This window comes from Aspergillus fumigatus, chromosome 8 (assembly GCF_000002655.1).
Source record: "Aspergillus fumigatus Af293 chromosome 8, whole genome shotgun sequence".
NCBI classification, from domain to species: Eukaryota; Fungi; Ascomycota; class Eurotiomycetes; order Eurotiales; family Aspergillaceae; genus Aspergillus; species Aspergillus fumigatus.
In genome coordinates, this window is record NC_007201.1 from 39528 (window position 1) to 53714 (window position 14187).

At 51.2% G+C, this 14187-nt stretch overlaps 7 protein-coding genes across 7 annotated transcripts; 2 read left to right on the top strand and 5 right to left on the bottom strand.

Moving 5' to 3' along the window:
- Positions 1 to 133: 133 nt before the first annotated feature.
- ftmG (cytochrome P450 monooxygenase ftmG) lies at positions 134 to 1927 on the bottom strand (the record flags this gene model as incomplete). The annotated part of the gene is made up of 7 exons (XM_742087.1): positions 134 to 180; positions 204 to 545; positions 615 to 1205; positions 1256 to 1324; positions 1378 to 1477; positions 1539 to 1655; positions 1721 to 1927. 7 exons carry the CDS (start codon positions 1925 to 1927, stop codon positions 134 to 136), a joined length of 1473 nt encoding a protein of 490 aa, XP_747180.1.
- A 597-nt stretch (positions 1928 to 2524) lies between these two features.
- On the top strand, positions 2525 to 4003 carry ftmPT2 (12-alpha,13-alpha-dihydroxyfumitremorgin C prenyltransferase ftmH; the record flags this gene model as incomplete). The annotated part of the gene is made up of 2 exons (XM_742086.2): positions 2525 to 3835; positions 3901 to 4003. Exons 1-2 carry the CDS (start codon positions 2655 to 2657, stop codon positions 4001 to 4003), a joined length of 1284 nt encoding a protein of 427 aa, XP_747179.1. The 5' UTR covers positions 2525 to 2654.
- A 304-nt stretch (positions 4004 to 4307) lies between these two features.
- ftmI lies at positions 4308 to 6350 on the bottom strand (the record flags this gene model as incomplete). Its single annotated transcript, XM_742085.1, has 1 exon — positions 4308 to 6350. One exon carries the CDS (start codon positions 6348 to 6350, stop codon positions 4308 to 4310), a length of 2043 nt encoding a protein of 680 aa, XP_747178.1.
- Positions 6351 to 7139: 789 nt separating this feature from the next.
- Positions 7140 to 8644, bottom strand: AFUA_8G00270 (uncharacterized protein; the record flags this gene model as incomplete). Its single annotated transcript, XM_742084.2, has 6 exons — positions 7140 to 7405; positions 7447 to 7565; positions 7604 to 7786; positions 7893 to 7952; positions 8006 to 8123; positions 8566 to 8644. 6 exons carry the CDS (start codon positions 8642 to 8644, stop codon positions 7140 to 7142), a joined length of 825 nt encoding a protein of 274 aa, XP_747177.2.
- Positions 8645 to 8731: 87 nt separating this feature from the next.
- On the top strand, positions 8732 to 9883 carry AFUA_8G00280 (uncharacterized protein; the record flags this gene model as incomplete). The annotated part of the gene is made up of 4 exons (XM_077805243.1): positions 8732 to 9271; positions 9336 to 9522; positions 9581 to 9694; positions 9741 to 9883. The coding sequence occupies 4 exons, from the start codon at positions 8732 to 8734 to the stop codon at positions 9881 to 9883; spliced, it is 984 nt and encodes a 327-aa protein (XP_077661371.1).
- Positions 9884 to 10032: 149 nt separating this feature from the next.
- AFUA_8G00290 (CHAT domain-containing protein) lies at positions 10033 to 12084 on the bottom strand (the record flags this gene model as incomplete). Its single annotated transcript, XM_742082.1, has 1 exon — positions 10033 to 12084. The coding sequence occupies one exon, from the start codon at positions 12082 to 12084 to the stop codon at positions 10033 to 10035; it is 2052 nt and encodes a 683-aa protein (XP_747175.1).
- Positions 12085 to 12200: 116 nt separating this feature from the next.
- AFUA_8G00300 (uncharacterized protein) lies at positions 12201 to 14186 on the bottom strand (the record flags this gene model as incomplete). Its single annotated transcript, XM_742081.2, has 2 exons — positions 13386 to 14186; positions 12201 to 13303 (listed from the first exon to the last, which is right to left on the bottom strand). The coding sequence occupies exons 1-2, from the start codon at positions 14110 to 14112 to the stop codon at positions 12201 to 12203; spliced, it is 1830 nt and encodes a 609-aa protein (XP_747174.1). The 5' UTR covers positions 14113 to 14186.
- Position 14187: the final 1 nt, after the last annotated feature.

Sequence of the window (14187 nt, forward strand, 5' to 3'; positions counted from 1 at the left end):
AAGCCGAGACGTATTTCCATCTGCGTTTTCTATCGAGGTATAATCGGCGAGTGGTCAATCGTAGGATGTAGACAGGACACAACAGAATACGCCTTCACTACCCATGATGATCGCCTACCCATGCGGTGCAGTTTCAGTCCCCCGCCGTCTTCTCACCGACATCATTGCCCCAGGATCCAGCTGCACAAACATCCCACGCGCACGCAATTCCGGAGGGGATCCCTCCACAGCCCTAATGTCGTAATTGAGGAGAATATGACACAGAATGAGTTTCGCTTCATCGCAGGCCAGGAAGCGGCCCGGGCAGGCATGCTTGCCGTGGCCAAAAGCGAGATGGCTCATCCTGGTCTTGGTGAACGGCGCAAGGTCAATCTTCGCAGGATCCTCTCTCATCCGCTGGAACCGGTAGCCATCGAAGGTTTCCGGCTCCAGGTACATTTCCGGATCGAAGCGGAGATCATTCGCAAAGGCGATATTGGTACCCTTGGGAACGACAGTGCCGTCCTTCAACGTCACTTTTTCTTTGGCGAGGCGGAACATGCCGACTGAGATCGGACGTCAAGTCAGCACGAGACCCATACGGAGGAAGATAACTATATTCGGAGGCAACGTACTGATCACAGCGGGTTCAAGCCGCTGGGTTTCCTTCATCACACTCTCCATCAACGTGAGTTTGCGTAATGAGTGGCGGTGCAAGCCATGATTCCCAACTACCGAAACCACCTCCTCGCGCAAGGGCTCAATGAGCTCGGGGTGCTTGCAAAGTCGTGCTATCACTTTTTCGACCAAATCACTCGTAGTCTGAAAAGCAACGGCAATAATTCGCAGCTGCGCCATGGTAGCATCATAGCGGGCTCCCTTGGCATACTGATCGATGAACACCAAGTTCGAGAATTCCCGCTTCGTTGGCTGATCGCTGCAATACGCGCGCCGTTCACGCTCGAGGGCCGGAAGGATGATATTACGGGCGCACTGGATTTGACGGCGAAGAGCCCGGCACGGGGGCAGGAACCAATGGATCACAGGTTGAAGAAAGCTGGGCCAGGACTGGACGGCGGCGACAGCAATAGCTCGATTTGTGGTGAAGGATTTCGCAATGTCCAGCCATTCGGGGTTGCGGCAGAGCTCAGGGCCCAGCAGTGCTCTTGTTGTCATTTGGGCAATCAAGGCCAGTACGGTTTCCGGGATAGAGACGCCATGCCACTCTGTCTGTGATCAGACGGTCGTCCAACTGGCCTACCGGGAACGCACGTACCTGTCGAGTCCGTCCACCTGGTTTGCAGGCAGTTCATAGCTTCCTCGGAAAGGGAAGGTGTCAAGTGTACTACATTCCGGGCTCAGTAATAATTCCCCGAGGAGAAGAGGCTGGAAACTAACCAAGCTCCTTGTTTAACGCACGAACCGCCATGGGGGGCACTTGATTATGCAGCGAACCTTGGAACATGCTCTCTAAGCCAGGCAGGTCCACAAGTAATACCTAGACGGATGAGAACCAGATCGTTCTGCGAGAAATCTGCGCAATGAAGAGGGCGACATACGGGATCAACTGCTTCATGAGCGCCAAACCGACTATCATTCTTGATTTCCTCCGCATACTGGTCTTTCAAGATCAAATAGGTGACCATGTTGGTCACCAGCCGGAACGCCGAGTGGCCCTACAGGACGCATGTTAACCCCTGTTGGCGAAGATACGGAAGCTACACCGGATCTCTGCGCTTACTGTTTGGAGGCCCTCGTTAAGTAGAGCAGCTGCATTATATTCAAACTGCTGCTTGGCCTTTGTCTGAAACAAGTCCCGTGGGTGTTGGTTGATGGTTATAAAGGGGTCGCTGCCCAAGGGAAACAACAATATGATTCCCAGGATGACGATCAAGCTTGCGCCGACGACCCCGAGGTAGGGCAGCTGAATCGCATCGAGGGTTTCCATTGTCACGAATCGCTTTTGTGGGATGCACCGAGTGCGTGCCAATGGATTTATAACCGCTCAGGTACGGCTAGGAATTGGTCAGGCGGAGGCCAGTGGTCCAGGACGAAGATGGGGAGAGGGAGAATGTTTTCTGACCTGGCATTCGCCTTTGCTTTTTCATGACAAGGATAGATATAGGGAAGCCCCCACAAGGCAGGTCTGTGCGGATCTTGTCCAGTTTTTCAGTAATCGCTAGTGGTTATTATGATTTTGCCTAAGGTGGCGTATGATCCCAGACGCATTGGCAGGATCCGATTTGCCAAGTCAAAGTCGTAGCAAAAGCATCAATCAAGAGTCTCATAGGACCAGACGTCATTCAATTTCTTCTCTTTCAAGAAAGGATTTGCAGACGCAAGCCGCAGCTACCATGCATGCATGGGATAGTGGACCACAAACACGTCTTGCACAGTAGCAGCCCTGCAACATGGCTGGCTGATGCTACCAAGATCCCAGCTGCGCAATGGACTGTTGCCACCGGCTAAGCGTCAATGATGTGTGCTCCGGTATAGGATTCAAAGGCGCATGACTGTACATATCCGCAGGCCGAATTGGGATGATACTTAAAACATTGAATGCCCGCCTCGTCCTGCAGCCAGCAGCGAGAGTTGTGACTCCCTAGACCGTCCAGGTTTTCTCCAATTTTCGATTCTCTATCTCACTCGAGCATCATCCGCATCCGCGTCCCACAATGACCATACCAACTGAGATTTCGTGCCCTGAAGAAGACGCATTCCAGCTCCTCGACAAGTTCTCATGGTTTCCCAGCGACGACCAGCGACGTTGGTGGGAATATACTGGACCCTATCTGCTCAAGCTTCTGCGTGATGCTAAATATCCGCAGAAGGATCAGGTTCCCTGCCTCTATCTCCTGCAGCAACTGCTGGTTCCATACCTCGGCACCTTCCCAGTCGTGGGACAAGCACCTCTGCCTTGGTGGAGCAATGTGACCACCTATGGCGTTCCGTTCGAGCTCAGCTGGAATCTTCTGCATAATATCGTGCGGATTGGCTTCGAACCACTCTCACACTTGGCAGAATCCGGCGTCGATGCTTTCAACAAGACAGCGCCAGAGGAATGCGTCTCCCGCCTAGCGTGTCTTGACAACACCATCGATCTAGCGCGGTTCAGACACTTCCAACACCACCTTTTGGTGACTCCCGAGGAGGAAACATGGTTGCTCAAAGAGAAAGCCCCCCTCGCCAAGTCTGGACGAGGCCAGCAAACCCTGGCCGTGGAATTCCAGAATGGTGGCATCAGCGCCAAAGCCTACTTCTTCCCCGGCATGAAGTCGCTGGCGACTGGACTCTCGCCAGGAAAGCTCATTCTTGACTCCATCGAGAGGCTCGCTCTCCCAGGATTGAAGGAACCCGTGCATCACCTCCGCAGCACCCTCGGCCTGCAAGACGACGGGCACCCGACAGATACCGCGATTGCCCCGTTCCTTCTCGGTGTCGACCTGTGCACTCCCGAACGAAGTCGCCTGAAATTCTATGTGACCGACCAGGTGGTTTCATGGGATCGGGTAGCGGACATGTGGACTCTTCGCGGGAAACGTCTGGAAGATCCTCAATGTGCCGATGGTCTGGCCCTCCTGAGGAAACTGTGGGATCTCCTCGCGATCCCTGAAGGGTATCGGAGCAACATCCGGCCGGACTTTGCTTTTGGGACGCCTCCTCCCGAGGACTACCGTCCCGTTATGATGGCGAACTGGACCCTATCTCCCAAGAAAAAATTTCCGGACCCCCAGATATACCTCCTGACCGTTGGGATGAATGACGCCGTCGTCATGGACGCACTCGTGGCGTTCTACGAGGTTCTGGGTTGGACGGATCTGGCCAGCACGTACAAGGACAAAGTGGCCTCATACTTGTAAGTGATCCTGTTTGGTGGGTGCATGCAGCAACGGGCTGGAATGGAATTAACCTCGTTGACAGCCCCGGCCCTGACTTTACGAAAACCAATTACATTCACTCGGGGGTTTCCTTCTCGTATCGCCACTCCAAGCCCTACCTGAGTGTTTATTATTCGCCTTTTTGAGAGAGTGCAGAAAGTGCTGGGGGGAGCACGACTAGAGGATCAAGAGGCGAAACGGCAATCTGATGCTAGAAGGCAGTTGTCTTTATTTGCGTTAGGATGACGAGTCTCAAATCATATCATAAGCCATCCCGCTGATAATTGTTCTTCGAACCTCTCCTTAGTCTTGTTGAGATCACTATATTACTGAATACCTCTTGTATCGGTTTAGTATCTTGCTGCACGACCTGGTTGGCAGTCCAAGCTAGTTCTGGCACTTCTGGTGGTCATTCACCAGGCCTCAACTTGATGGAAAGCACGATTATTCTCATGGAGGCGCGTCACCAATGGTTGGTCTATCGGTTGCTGCTAATGCCTCTCGTAGCATCTGCTCAATTGTTTCTAGAGCCCCAACTTCTGCCAAATCAAGCGGCGTGCATGCGTCGAAGGAGGCAATACCAGGATCAACACCAGCATCCAATAGAGACTGGACGGTGTTTTCATGTTCGTTATTAACCGCCCAATGCAGAGCCGTCCAGCCATCACAATCCTGGAGATCTCTGATTTCACTGTGTCTCAAGAGAACTTTGGCAATCTCATCCTCGCCCTCCTGGGCAGCAAGATGCAAAGCTGTTTTCCCGCTGTTATCCCGGGCAGAGGTATCAGCCTCTGTATCGAGAAGAAGTTCAACCACTTCAATTTGGCCCCCGAGAACGGCCCTGTGCAACGCTGTAGATCCGCTTGTATCTTTGAAAGATAGATCAATGCCATGTGTGATGAGAAGTTGAACCATCAATTCGTGCCCAGCTTCTGCAGCCTCTAAAAAGGCCTCCTTGACAGACTCGTCAAGGGCGGTACCAAATTCAAGAAGCAGTTTTGCGATCACCACATGGCCTTGGAGTGCTGCATAGTACAGCGGAGTCCGACCATTGATATCTTTGACGTCCGATCTGGCTTGGACACTCAGCAATATTCTTACCACATCCTCATGTCCTACGTCAGCTGCACAATGCAGGACTGTGCGAAGTTTGTTGTCGGTGAGATGTGGCTTGCTGCCCCGTTGGATAAGCAATTGGACGACGGCTTGATGTCCTTTCTGAACGGCCAAGTGCAGCGCTGATTCCCCATGTTCATTTTGAATCTGGTCGCGAGCCCCGGCGTCCAATAAAGCAGTCGTTATACCAACATGGCCCTCGTTCGCTGCCCAATGTAGCGGAGTCCACCCTGTATGGCTACGAGCATGGGTATCAGCTTTGTGCTTCAGCAAAGTAGGGACCATCTCTTCATGGCCTTTTGCAGCCCAGTGTAAGGGGGTCTGATTCTTGTCATTTGCGCTATCGACATGCGCTCCAGCCTCTATCAGCATTTCAGCGATTGTAGCTTTCTCTGAGAGGACAGCAAAGTGGAGTGGTGTGTTCCCATCTTCATCCGGAATTGAAGGACTACTCCCCGCACCTAAAAGCAGCCGCACGGTGGCAACCTGGCCGGCGCCGCTGGCTTGGAGAAGAGGGGTTTGTCCATCTGACCGTTGAGCAGACACATTTGCCCCAGATTCTAGAAGAAGCTGGACCACGTCAACGAAGCCCATTAAAGATGCCTGGTGCAATGGCGTAGCAGTTTTGCGACCTTGCAGAGAAGGGTCTGCTCCCTTATTCAGAAGCTCCTGTACGATAGCAAAATAACCGTTGCCGGCAGCAAGGTGCAGCGGTGAGTCGCCTACTTTGTCTTGAATGTCGACGGTGGCCCCAGCACAAAGCAGCGCCTGAACGATCTCAAGATGCCCTTTCGAAACAGCCAGATGGAGAGGCGTATGACCATGGGCATCCTTGACATCAGTAGGAGCACCGTGGCTCAGTAACATCTTTGCAATCTTGCTATATCCCTTGATAGCAGCTGCATGCAGAGTCGTTCTCTGAGATGGGCCAATTGTCACATCCGTAATGGTAGCTCCATGCTTCAAAAGAACCTCCACAACGCGATCATGTCCTGTTATAATGGCATAATCTAGCGGACTAAATCCGCTGTTCTGCCGTGCGTTGATATCAGCACCCACATCAATGAGCAGAGACACCACATTGTAGTGACCGTAAGCAGCGGCCCAGTGCAACGGCGTGTATCCCTCATCATCAGCGGCGCAGGGATCGGCTCCTTGCTCCAGATAATGCCGGACAATGCTTACATGTCCACATGTGACTGCAGAAAATAATATCGTCTGTCCTTTTTCGCGGAGACTAGATGAGTACACCGAGAGAGCCAGCTGGGCGAACCCTTCCGCGGCTTGCGCGAGAGCCACGACATCCGGGGGTCTCAAATACTCAAACAGTTCCAGAATAATCTCTGGGGGAAGTGGCAGCCCCCACCAGCGACCCATGCTGGGTGAGAGAAGGAGTAAGGAGAAGTTGAGTCCAAGTGGCCTGTGGCCAGTGGCCTCCCCTATCTTATTTCAGGGGGAAATACGAGGATTAGACGCATCACGTGCGGAGGAGACACTGTCTGCCAGAAAGGAACATAGTTTGGGCAGAAAATCTTGGATATTTTCCCTGAACATATTGTCATTCAAAGTGGCCTGAATCAATACTGAATACTGATAGTGGAGCTGATTTTGAACAGTTGTGATTCCCCATGTCTGTTAACTCATTCCTATCATTATACATCACCAACTGTCCACTTTGCCTCTGGATATCATCTTCACAACTCAATCTATTACCTCTGCTACTATCCATATGTAGATTTAGTTCGGTCAGCTTTGACATAAGTATAACTGGAAAGGGTTAATCTTAATGGTTTTTTACAATTTATTTCTCCTCCAGGGGTCAATTGAACATGCTTACATGAGATTATTATTTCAGGCAAAATATATGGTAATTATTCTATATCGATCTAACTTTATTTCAATCAAAATCTAAAAGGTTAATAAAACAAAATCCATAGGGCTGAATAGGCCGTGGCTAGAATATATTCACTTTCAGTTGTTATTAACGGTGAACTATATATCTCTGGATATAAACCACTACTACTTTCATCCAATCTATGACTAGATAATAATCCCGTATATCTCACCAACCAGCAATCATTTAAAATGATATTTCAGACTCAAAAATACTAGATACTAGGCTATCTAGTGATATTGATATGTCTAAGAAATGCAACTATCCACATGCTAATCAGTTGCCGGAATGACACCCAAATGCATAGACACCACCTCGGCCAATCCTCCAAACGTCAACGAGGGCGACAGCAAGTTCTGGAATGAGAACTCAAGTCCAACTTCCTTAAATGACCAGTTCTTCATCTCCGCACCAATTATACTGTCAAGGCCATAGCTAGCAACGGAGGGTCCATCGAGCTCAAAGTCCTCAGCCGAAATCAGCAAGATACTGCTAACACGTAAACGGCTGTCATGGTAGCGGTAGGTGACAACACCGACTTTAGATGCAGGGATGGCGTGGAGAAGGTTGTTGACTGACCGAATGCGCTGATATCGTGCACAGATGCGACGCTCTTTGTCAGCCCAGGGTATTTCTGGACGAGATCTAGCGCCAGTTGGAGGGCGTCAGACACCGTCGCGGTATGGAGTGTCTTTTCGCTGGTTGGCATGAATGACGCACCACGAGAGAAGGCAACGGGTCTGGTGCAGAATCGAGCAATGTTTCATTTAAGACGAAGACGCTGTGAGCGGGAAGCCGCCTCCATACTTCTTGACTCGAGGGAGAAAAGTCGTGGGCGAGGATAACCCATCTGCAGTCCTTTTCCTGCAAGGGTGTACGGATACCTTCGACAAGGACACTGCGATTATCAATGTCGAATCTGCTAATGTATTCCTCCTGCTCTTCTGCCAGGTACGGGCGTAGGCGCCGAGATAGTTGCCATACGATAATTGTAGGGGTCCTCCACCGCTCTCAAAGGGCAACACATCGTAGGAAATGTTGAAGGATGGATCGATCTTGTCATTGTTGGCCCGGTCAAGCTGCAACTGTTCTTGTATGCTGGATACACGCTGTTCCAGGACCAGAAATCATCGCCAACAAAATTGGACCATTCATCGAACGTGCCCACGGTGGGTCGCGCATATCCCATGTAAATCGAGGCTGAGCCTGTTCCCTAGCCAATTCATCTTCCGGTGACACAAGGTCTAGGGACCATTCTCTACCCCGGGCCATCCAGGCCGGGGCCGATGTGTGACTTGATCCGCTGCAGGTTGGGAGCACGGTATTCTACGGAGTAGGCAGGCTGGACAGATCATTTTGCAATAGTACAATGTAGCTGAACATGTACAATGAGATGGTAGCACCAATAGCAATTCCTAGCTGTCAATAGGCAGGTGCTAAAGGATGCCGGCTAACCTTACTGCGGAAATACCTCAGAAGGCTCCCACAACATGACTCGTTCAAGACCAACAAAATGACCATGCATCCTTGTTCAAAAGCACTAGAAGCTTCCTTCTCCCAAGGCTTCGCCAGCCTAGAAACATGGACCGTCGGGGAATCCTCACCGAGACTAAAATAGCGCCCTAGTCATCCAGTAGATAAGCCCAACGGTGGCGTCACATAAATCACAGTCTCACTCATTCTGAGAGGTATCGAAACGTAATAGGGGTCCGGATTCTCCAGTATTGGTCATGGCATCTGGACGGATTTTAGTCGGGGATAACGAATCTGCCGCCATATATCCTCCCCCCCCCCCCTGAATAGCTCAACGAGACCCCTCGTCTTCTGCATTGTATCTACTGTCATACTCACTATTATCGTCATCATGCCGGCCCCGTACAGTACTCGTACTACCACAGACGAACTCGTGGCTGATTACGCCCCGCTTATTAAAGGAAAGGTCATTCTGACCACAGGCGTTTCCTCAGGCTCGCTTGGTGGCTTCTTCGTCCAATCCATTGCCAAGGCCAAGCCTGAGTGGCTTATCCTGGCCGCTCGCAATGCCGATAAACTGGCCCAGATGGCAGCAGAGATTGCTAAGGCCCAGCCTGATGTAAAGGTCCGCACACTGAAAGTTGACTTGGGCTCCTTGGAAAGCGTGCGGGATGCAGCTGCACACGTCAACTCCTGGGATGATGTCCCTGTTATTGATGTCCTTGTCAACAACGCGGGAATCATGGCAGTGGATTACCAGCTCTCGCCTGACGGATTCGAGTCGCATCTGGCAACGAACCATCTGGGCCCGTTTCTGTTCACCAATTTGATCATGAAGAAGATTGTAGCCGCAAAGGAACCCAGAATCGTTGTTGTCAGTAGTGATGGCCATCGGTTGAATCCATTCCGGTTCGATGACTATAATTTCGATGTAGGTCGTTCGATGGCTCTAGACATACCTACGAAAGCCTGGAACACTGACAGTGACGACGCAGGATGGGAAGACGTACAACCGGTGGTACGCCTATGGTCAGAGCAAGACCGCTAATATGCTGTTTGCCATTTCTCTGGCACAGAAACTTGGTGTCAAATACAATCTCCAAGCATTTAGCCTCCACCCAGGAATCATCTGGACCAATCTGGGCAATCATTTGGACTGGAACATTGAGTTTGGCGAACTACGTAAGACAGGATCTCACTTATTTCTCGCACAGACTAGCCTTGTGCTGACTCTCACTAGGCAACGCGGACAAATCTCTGGGTAATCGGGAAGGATGGAAGGATTTTGATGCAAAACCACTGGAGAGAGGTGCCGCCACCCATATCTACGCAGCATTTGATCCAAGTCTCAAAGGTATGTCTCCTGTAAGAATCTGATACAGCGACTGACGGTTCGGTAGCGAACAACGGGGCCTACCTGCTCGACTGCCATGTGGCTGATCCTGTGGTTGACACGGTCAAATCATGGGCCACCAGCAGTTTCGAGGCTGAAAGACTGTGGAGACTTAGTGAGAAGCTGGTCGAGCAGGAGTTTCCCTACTAGGCTTGTCGACTGAAATCGGACTTGAATAAGAAACTGAATCGAGACGTAGGCTCTGCTTCTACCCTGACCTCTTCTGGGGGTATTTGTCCTTACTTATACTGGATTCGTCTGAAATATATCTTCACAATTACTCCTTCGGACCGCGGCTATTACTTGATACCCGCAATTGGAGACAAGGACGCCTCGTGCAAACTATTTAATCGTATGCTGTCTCCCTGCAACTGTTCCGTCATGGCGCGGCAAAGGGTACTTATGGTTGGGTCAAGGGACCGACCAGCATGCCCTACTAAAGTAAATGGTGCCCAGTAGTAGGGGTGTTTAAAGTCAACGGTCTCAAGGTCCTCCATTAGGCGCTTGAGCAGCCTAATCCCTCCCTTGGCCAAATGCTCCAAGTGCCACTTCTGTTTGGCAGTCTCCCACTCGTCCAGGATGCCCTGTAGCATCGAAACTGCAGCATCGGTAGTCAAATTGTATAACGTCTTCTGAGCCTCCTGCCAGCACTTTGCCAGGGTCGTGCGCTGCGTTCGCTGGGCGACCTTCCGGGAAAATACTACAATAAGCATCATGGTAATTGATACATCGACGTTCCATAGTGCACCCATGTATGCGCCGGCACCAGATTGCAGGACTGCATGAGAAAAGCCGAGAACGTCGTTACCAACAGTAACGCGGCCAAGGCCCGACATGCATGCTCCGAATATGATCAGGGATGCTTTGCTAGAAAACTTCGCTACCTCCATGACACGGAATTCGTCCTTTAGATTGATGCAAGACTGCCAGGGGGATAACTCGTGCTTGGCACCGTGTGTGCCTATGTAGACTATCTCGGAGTTTTCAAAAATATTCTTGAATCCGGCTTCTTCAAGGTACCTCGCGTCAGTCGGTGGGACTGAAAAGATGTGAGAAACGACCGCAGCTCCAACACCAACCATTGGAACAGGCTCGCCAGCGTGCTTGGGGCCGGAAGCATCGGGTTCGTGTGTATTAACAATGGTCGAGAGCTCCGGTAACATGCCGGGATGGGGCCTTTTGACAATCTGCTCGAGTGTCGCAAGGCTAGGCACTTGGGAAACAGCCTTCTCCAAGAAGAGGGGCTTGTCATTGAAAGTCAAAGCTGAAAAAGGGAAGAAATTGAATTCTTGCGTGGGCACGAATATAACATGATCCTTCTGCCAGATCACCTCTTCGAACGGGTGGATAATTTCCCGCGATATGCCCATGATCAGGCTGGACAGCTCATCTCGTGAGCATTGGTCATTTTCCAGCCTCTTGACGTACCGGAGGACTTGTCGTCGCAGATCCAATATCGTCCTCTCGCTCTGGTGTATGGACACAACCCCGGCGGTGGTCAAGCAAAATAGGATCAGCCCGCCTCGGGAAAGGTTCATTTCAACAACGACCGCGTCCTCGGGGATTACGCGACAAATTGACTCTGGATCAATCTGGAAACGGGTTGCAGAGAGTAGCGATCTTGTGACTTGGGATATCTGGGCATCTGGCATGGGTCGTTTCTCAGACTCGGCCCTCAGTCGATCCAGTTCTATCTCCACTCTACTTTTTTTGCCTTCATCCTCGCTCTTGTTGGGCAACAACAAGGTCAAATCTGTAATTTGCCGGTTAATGTACGTAGAAGCCGCCCAGGCTTCGATGATTTCGGGATCTGTTTTCGACCGCCCGATGAGAAACTCAAGCAGCGTCCTGGCGAAAGTCCGCTCAAGGAAGACCAATGCCTGTCCTGTCCAATTTGGCGCCGGAAGACCCCAGTCTATGGGAGCTTTCGGTTGGGGATTCGTCGTCGAGAGACTTGCGTACCTCAGACAAACCCTAATGAGGCCGGCGAAAAGTTCGCCTCCATGAATGGAGGATTGGCTTCCCCGTCTCGCTTCATCATCCGAGGTTCCCTCACGCTGGGTCTCCATAACTTCGTTTGCCCAGAGATACCATTCGAACGCTGTGTCGTACTGTCCATTGTGCTCATAGATCGCTCCAACCCATGTGGCAAGCATCCAATCTGTACTGTGGTCACGCATCTCATCAAGATCCAAGTACCCCGGCACATTTTGAGATATCGTCTCAAGTAAATAGGACCCTCGATCCCAGTCTCGACAGAGGAAGCAGAGGGATATAGCCCGGAGAGCCTGGTTCGAATCGATTTGAATTGAATGATCGATCACTTGGCCTTCCATGTGTAACAACCTCATACAACGCTCTGTTAGGTTTTCCTCCTGTCCGAAAAGCCTCGGGACTGCTCGCGGCAACTCCGTCTTCGCTTGCTCAAAATCGCCCAAGGACGACAGGGTTAGTAGCCGGAATGTTGCTACCAGATCTTGAGGGGAGGAGCGCCGCTTGAGGAGCTGTCATCCAGAAACTCTTGTAGATGAGCTTCGTATCCATCGATATTGCCTTTCTCGAGTTCTGAGTAAGCCATATTGGATTTTTCATGGTAATTTCTCGCAAGGCTCTCGGCTTCCCTCTGCTCCTGGAATATGGCAGTCATATTAAGCATAATGGGCGGTTGATTGCTATCTGAAGATCCAGCAGGACGTGATGGTAGGGCCATAATCTTCTGAAAATAGCCATGGGCCTTGATATCAGCCATGGCGGTGCGGTAGTATTCGCTCCATTTCTCACAATCTCTCGGATTCACAGAGAGCGCGTAAATCTTCGAGGCCACGGGGTGGAACCCCAAGAGCATGTTGAGCAAAATGCCTCGAAGAGCAGACGCACGAGATGGGTGTCGGAAAGCAAGGTCTCTCATATGATCTAGCGACACCTGCAGTTGTTCTCTGGCCTCGTCAATCCTGATCCGTGCTAGACCACCATTGCCGGTATGATACTGAGTGTCCGCTTCAGCCATCAGAGCCTGGAGGACGAATACGTCGTCTCCCAAAGCACGGAAACATGACCCCGCGCATGACAGGCAAAGTAATCCCCTATTTGCGTCGAGCCCGTCTAGATACTGACGCCGACCAAACCTCATCATGAGAAGCCCAAGGAACTGTGATAAGGTTTCATGTCGTGCGGTTTTCCCCCATTCGCCTATGGCCGATGCTCTGGTGTTGATTCCAGATAACCTATCTCGACTGATATCAAGTAGTATCTGATGGCACTCTACCAGCTGACAATTCGACTCATCGAGCTCAAACCACCTCTTTGCCTCTTGTAGTTGGGTATCCGCCGCTTCAAATAGCCGCTTCGAGGCAGAAATTCGATTTTGCTGTCGGGCCACAATGCCCTCCATGTGGCTAATACAACCCATTCTGAGCAAGATGGCCGCTCTGCATCTCGGGGCACTGGTTGTGTCCACCATGGCAAGCGCCTTCGAGTAGTGAGATTGTGCCTCCATGTTGTATCTCAAGGAAAACTTGGGTTCTTCGTTATCCCACTTCTCGTTGGCCCATCCATTCAAGCCGCCTTGGACTACTAGATTCAAGGCTATAGGACTGGTGAACGGGGGAGAGAGAATGTTTATCAGCCTTACTGATATGGGAAAGCGCCATACCAACAATGTCAATGTTGTCCTCATGATGATTGTAAAGCTGATTGAATAAAGTATCGGACGACTCAGAGCCCCTCGCAACCTCGCACTCGTACTCTATCCTTCCCAGGGAAGCAGCGGTTTGACTGAGGTGTAGTTCTGTAGCCGATTCCTTGAGACGGTGAAGGAACGTGGTATCCAGTTGAGAGAGGATCTCTGCTCCCTTTGCTGCCAGCGGCTGATTCGCATACTGGTCGTGTTGACCTTGGACGGCCCAGAGGTAGAGGTTGGACTGGTAGAGATACGTCGGAAGTGCAGCTTCAAATTGATCCAAGTCCTCGACCTCGCTGTGCCATGCCGAAAGCTGCGCGATTGATTCCCGTAACTCGGCCTCCCTGATGGTCCCTGCGGAACTGCCATACTGTGATTGGAACCGCAGAAGGGGCGGGACCAGCTGAAGGTAGGCGCAGAGGCGTTCGTAGCTCTTGATGCGAAAGGCCCATCTTTCACCCAAGTCCGCCGCATCATCGTTGAGTGCCGAGAGGGCGGAAAGGGATTCCGAGAAATTCCCAGACAGCATTGACAGGACGGCCTTGAGTAGCAATACTCGCGCCCGAAGCTCGGAGGAAGTTCTGAAGCCAGGGCTCTGTTCCAGGGCCGCAATAGTGAACCGAATATGGGCGAAATTCCCACGGTACTCTTCGCTCGAGAGTGTACCTCCCATGAGGGAGGTTATCTTTTCAAAGTTCATTTCTGGGGTAAGAGTATTCCTGTGTGCGTTATAGTATCTGATGTTCGATCCTCACCACGGATGGATACGAGGACA